The following is a 6,359-nucleotide window of genomic DNA, read 5'->3' as shown; positions in this document are numbered from 1 at the left end:
ATGACCATGGGAAAAACCATAGCCTTGACGAGACGGACCTTGGTTGGCAAAGTAATGTCTCTGCTTTTTAATATGCTATCTAGCCTGGTCATAACTTTCCTTCCAAGGAGTAAGCATCTTTTAATTTCCTGGCTGCAATCAGCATCTGCAGTGATTTTGGAGCTCAAAAAAATAAAGTCTGACACTGTTTCCACTGTTTTACCATCTATTTCCCATGAAGTGATGGGATTCCAGCTTGTGCTTCTTCCAGCCCAGCGTTCCTCATGATGTACTCTGCATATAAGTTAAATAAGCAGGGTGACAATATACAAACTTGACATACTCCTTTTCCTATTTGGAACCAGTCTGTTGTTCCATGACCAATTCTAACTTGCTTCCTGACCTGCATACAGGTTTCTCAAGAGGCAGGTCAGGTGGTCTGGTATTCCCATCTCTTTCAGAATGTTCCACAGTTTATTGTGCTCCACACAGTCAAAGGCTTTGGCATAATCAATAAAGCAGAAATAGATGTTTTTCTGGAACTCTCTTGCTTTCTCCATGATTCAGCGAATGTTGGCAATTTGATCTCTGGTGCCTCTGCTTTTTCTAAAACCTGTTTGAACATCTGGAAGTTCACAGTTCACATAATGCTGAAGTCTGGCTTGGAGAATTTTGAGCAGTGAAGAAAGCTGATCGCCGAAAAATTAATGCTTTTGAACTGTGATGCTGGAGAAGACTCTTGAGAATCCCTTGTACTGCAAGGAGATCCAACCAGTCCATTCTAAAGGAGATCAATCCTGGGTGTTCATTGGAAGGATTGATGCTGAAGCTGAAACTCCAACACTTTGGCCACCTCATGCGACAAGTTGACTCACTGGAAAAGACTATAATGCTAGGAGGGATTGGGGGTAGGAGGAGACGGGGATGACAGAGAATGAGATGGCTGGATGGCATCACCGATTCGATGGACATGAGTTTGAGTGAACTCCGGGAGTTGGTGATGGACAGGAAGGCCTGGCGTGCTGTGATTCATGGGGTTGCAAAGAGTCAGACACGACTGAGCGACTGAACTGAACTGAACTGAACTGAAGGTAAACTTTTCAGTGAATAACTCAGAAACTCTGGACAGATTAAATTCATTAATATAATTCAAATTTAAGGCTTTAAGTGATTTTATTTGAATCAGAAATGCTTAAAGAATAAAAGATTTAATTGAATGAGAAATGGAAAAAAGAATGAAGAATAAATGATTAGAAAAAGAGTAGAGAACAATGGTTTTATTTATTTTTATTTAGTCTTTAATTGCAGGAAAATTACAATACTGTGTTGGTTTCTGCTGTCCAACAGTGAAATTCAGCCATAATTATACATATATTACCTTCGTCTTGAGCCCCCCTCCCCTTCCCCCCCATTCCACCCTTCAAGGTCATCACAGAGCGCCAGATTGGGCTCCCTGTGTTTTACAGCAACTTCTCATCAGCTAGCTATCTTACACACATTATTGTATGTATGTCAATGCTATTTAACTATTCGTCCCACTCTCTGCTTCCCCAACTGTGTCCACCAGTTCGTTCTCTGTATCTGCATCTCCATTCTTTTCCTGCAAATGGGTTCATCAATACAATATTCCAGATTCTGTATATATGAGTTAATATACAATATTTGTTTTTTCTCTTTCTGATTTACTTTACCCTTTATAACAGGATCTAGGTTCATCCACCTCACTAGAACTGACTCAAAGTCATTCTTTTATATAACTAATAATATTCCATTGTGTATATGTACCATGACTTCTTTATCCTTTCATCTGTCAATGGATATATAGATTGCTTCTATGTCCTAGCTATTGTAAATACTGCTGCTATGAACATTGGGGTACATGTGTCTTTTCAAATTATGGTTTTCCCATGGTATATGACCAGTATTAGGATCGCTGGGCCATATGGTAGCTTTATTCCTAGTCTTTTAAGGAATACTATTCTCCATAGTGACTGTATCAATTTACTCTTTGAATGTATATATACTATATCTAGACTTAGATGTGAGAATTAACTAGAATGTAGAATTTATTTTAAATATTCTCTTTGTGTTGTATCAAAGCATGAGTTACAGTTATCAGCAATTAAAAGTCAAAGTTTAAAGTGAAGTCACTCAGTCGTGTCCGACTCTTTGCGACCCCATGGACTGTAGTCTACCAGGCTCTATCATCCATGGAATTTCCCAGGCAAGATTACTGGAGTGGGTTGCCATTTCCTTCTCCAGGGAATCTTCCCAACCCAGGGATCGAACCCTGGTGTCCCGCACTTTACCGTCTATGCCAAAAGGGAAGCACTACCATCAATATGGAAGGGCTAATATCAGCAATAATTAATCACATTCCTTTGCCAAAACTCACATGTTAGTATGTTATTGTTATAGATTGGTTTATATTTGAATATGGAAATATATCTCTTTTATTCAATAGAGCTTCTACATTAGACTTTTCTAGATGCTGATAGCACATCAATGAACAAAAGAAAAAAAGAAAATTCTCTGCATCACATCTTATAGTCTATGATAAAAAGCAGACAAAATAACAATAATATTGATTACATAAAAAGCAACAGTAATTTATATGATATATCAGAAAGTTATGAGGTCTCTAAAAGAGTAGATAGGGAAGGGATCCTTGAAATCCAAGATGGGATTTGCTATTTATAAACCTGTGCTACAGGAACCCCTACAGTGGAAGTTTTGTGATTATTCTGGTCTCTTCTATTCCTGTATCCTGATTTTCATCTGTGACTAAAATCAGCATCCTAAATATAAACTTCTTTTCATCTGGGATAGCTTGAGTAAGCTCCTGTTTTTAATCTGTAAGATATTCTCTTTCTTCCCTCCACAAGAATTTTATAAACCATCAAATGAGTAGCAAGTGAACTGATCAGCAATGGCCCTTTAAAAAAAAAATAGATTCCAATATGCATAAAATTCAATTATTTTTAAATTTACATATGAGGAAACAGAGTTGCCATATTAGAGTTCATAAGTGATCTGAGAGAAGCATTAATTCCCATGCCCCATGTTAATGGTCTTTTGTTGGATGACCTGTCTCCCACATTCCTGGCATATTGTTTACCAGCTGAGCCACCAGAGAAGCCCAAGAATACTCAAGTGGGTAGCCTATCCCTTCTCCAATGGATCTTCCTGACTCAGGAATTGAACCTGGCTCTCCAGCCTTGCAGGTGGATCCTTTACCAGCTGAGCTATCATGGAAGCATTGGATGACTTACTACCTGTCAAATAAGTTTGACACAAAGTTTTTCCCTAAGAAAGTTTGACAAACTTTACACATATTTTAAAATTTTCTTAATTAACATTTTATTTTTCATTAGAAACCACTATTATTCTGGACCACACTTTCCTCATGGCACTTTTCACTTCCTTATTTCTGAACGTGTAAATCAAAGGATTGAGCAATGGAGTTAGGATGGTGTAAAATATGGCTACCATTTTGTTGAAGGAGAAAGCAGATGGAGGTCGTGCATATACAAATATGCATGGGACGAAGAATAAAAGCACAACAGCAATGTGAGATCCGCAGGTGGAGAGGGCTTTCTGCTGCCCTTCAGAGCTATGGGTTCTCAGAGACAGCAGGATGACCCCATAGGAGACAAGCAACAAGAAGAAGATTAGAATGCAGATAAACCCACTGTTGGTGACTACCAAAATCCCAAAGATGTGAGTGTCAGTGCAGGCAAGCTCCAACAGTGGGTACAAGTCACACATGAAGTGATCGATGACATTGGGGCCACAGAAGGGCAGCTGGAAAGTGAAGAGAATCTGTATCATGGAATGCAGGAAGCCCCCTGTCCAAGCTACCGCCATCAGAAGGACACAGAGTCTGCGGTTCATGATAGAAAAATAGTGCAAGGGCTTGCAGATGGCTACATAGCGGTCATAGGCCATGGCACTGAGGACAATCACCTCCACCCCAGCAAAGAAGTGTTCAGCAAAGAGCTGGATCATGCAGCCTTCAAAGGAAATGGTTTTCCTCCAAAGGAGAGAGTCCACAATCATCTTTGGGGCAATGACAGAGGAGAAGCACGCATCCAGGAAGGACAGAAAAGCCAAGAAGAAGTACATGGGGGAGCCCCGGAGTGCTGGGCTGCTACTGATGGTCACCACAATTAGCAAGTTGCCCCCAATAGTTGCAATGTAAATGAACAAGAATACAACAAATATTGTTTTCTGCACATTTGGACTCTGTGAGAGCCCCAAGAGTACAAACTCAGTTACAAAGCTGTGGTTTTGCATGATTTCCAAGGAAAAGACGAAAGCCACCACAGTGAGCATGTAGCATCTACAATGAGGAAAAGGAAAAATTTGTCTCAGACCAGTTTGTACTACTATCATGATCATTGACAAGTTGGTGCATGCATGTGAAAAATTATCTTACATGCTAATGATCTTCATGTCAGTGAGAACACAAAATTAGAAACTTGTTGAATGTGGTGTGGGATGTCAGGAAGAATTGTGGTACATATAAATTATTAAATACTTTAAGACGTCAGAGCTGCGATATAGGGGAAGAGAAAGGATCCAGTTTTGGTGGAGATGAGAAACCTTTTTTATCTCAACTGCCAACTCTGATCCCATAGTAGTATTTTCCCAGCATCAATTCTTAGAAAGATTCTGAAGCCACATCAAAGTTCTGAGGAAAGGAGGAGGGCAGTTTATTAGTCATGCCTGCCACATCCCTAATCAGGTGGCTTCCTTATCAACAGATAGAAGAAGAAATGTGACAAAGCTTAAAGAGGTGCTTAAAAATCATGACTAATCCCCGAATTAGGTCTTTAAAAATCTGAACTCAATTGAGCCTTTAAGATTAATTCAATCATTCTTTATATATATATTTTAAAAAATCTCATTGGGAAAGCACCTTGCTGCAAACTAAACATTCATAACAAGTATGTGTGTGTTGAGTTGGTATTTTTCCTAATTCATTATTTAAAAAACAAGAATAGAAGTTTATTAATAGAATAATATGTACCAATGAGTATGTTATAATGACTAAGTTATATTATGCAAGGAAGCAACTCTTCAGGGTCTAGTGGGTAGAAAACAGCTCAAGTTAGATCTTCTTACCCTATCTTACTAGTAGGAAATTCATTCTTAAGGAGATAAAAATATAACAAATAGCAGATTCTGGGTCTGGAATTTTAACCCAAAATCTGACTTTCACACTCAAGTCCATCCCACTGGCTCTACAGGGAAAGAAGCAAAAATTTTCTAGCAAGAACTTGAAAGCAGGGGTCTTTCTAAAGTCTCCATTCATTGTAGAGGTTAAAACTTTCTGATTCCTTTGTTCATGTTTGAATGATGACTCTTGGTTAAGGATGCAGGGCGAATGAGGTATTAATAGAATCAGAAGGTAATGGCCCCGTTACTTACAGATACAGATAAGCAACAACTGCATAGGTAAGGGATAGAAACAGAATGCTGAATATAGCAGAGTCTGAATGCTTTATTTTTTACTAACGATTTATATAATGTGGCCCAATCTGATCAAGATCCAAGGATATCTGTTTCAAATTTATATGACTTTATTGTATCCCGCTGGAGTAGGAAATGGCAACACACTACAATATTCTTGCCTGGAAAATTCCATGGACAGAGGAGCATAGTAGGCTCCAGTCCCTGGGGTCCCAAAGGGTTGGACACCTCTGAGCAACGACTACACATTCACGCACATTGTAATATGGGGATGATCACGACTAACTTCCCTACTCAGGATTATAATGAGGGTCAAATTGGAAAATATGAAAATGTTGCTTATGGCAAAATGCCCTTACCAATTTTAGTTTCTATTCTCTCATTTAAAAAGCCAGACAACTTACCCACAGAAGGATTTCATGAGCCATTCAGATTATTACTCCGCATTTTGACTTCATTTTCCATAGCAACGTACTACTGTGAAGGATTGTGTCCTCACCTGTACATATAACAGAAATTTATCAGTCAAATGGCATGTGAGTGTGTGTGTGTGTTAAATAGGAGAACAAAGCAAAAATTAAAGTTACTATGAGAAATAAAAATAAGCTGATTTTTGTGACTGTCACAGATAACAAAAGCAAGTTATAATATTAGAAAGACTATCATATACGCAGTTTTATGTTAACGAACATTTGTCTTTTGACTTACTTTGAAATGTATTTCCATTGTATTTCCAGTGTGATAGACACTCTGAAAGTGTTTGCACTATGAACTTCATACTCAGTTACGAGTCATCTCCACAAATAGAAAAACATAAAGCAAACCATGTAAGATCATCAGAGCAGTCAATAACAATTTATCAGAGTTTGTATCCTGCTTTTGTGTGAAAACTGTGCAAATTTAAT

The 6,359-nt window shown here is 38.4% G+C and overlaps 1 protein-coding gene across 1 annotated transcript; it reads right to left on the bottom strand.

Annotated features, from left to right (window-relative positions):
• Positions 1-3,339: 3,339 nt before the first annotated feature.
• LOC129560174 (olfactory receptor 4C15-like) lies at positions 3,340-4,380 on the bottom strand. Its single transcript, XM_055432112.2, has one exon. The coding sequence runs from the start codon at positions 4,378-4,380 to the stop codon at positions 3,340-3,342; it is 1,041 nt and encodes a 346-aa protein (XP_055288087.2).
• Positions 4,381-6,359: the final 1,979 nt, after the last annotated feature.

The sequence above is a fragment of the Moschus berezovskii genome, chromosome 16, assembly GCF_049115385.1.
Source record: "Moschus berezovskii isolate FMDL1 chromosome 16, NW_MosBer_1.0, whole genome shotgun sequence".
Taxonomy (NCBI): Eukaryota; Metazoa; Chordata; class Mammalia; order Artiodactyla; family Moschidae; genus Moschus; species Moschus berezovskii.
The sequence above is the reverse complement of the archived record's forward strand: the minus strand, read 5'-3'. Positions and strand labels throughout refer to the sequence as shown.

Coding starts and splice junctions, on each gene's coding strand:
- LOC129560174 (XM_055432112.2), bottom strand. CDS start 4,380: ATGATCATGATAGTAGTACAAACTGGTCTGAGACAAATTTTTCCTTTT.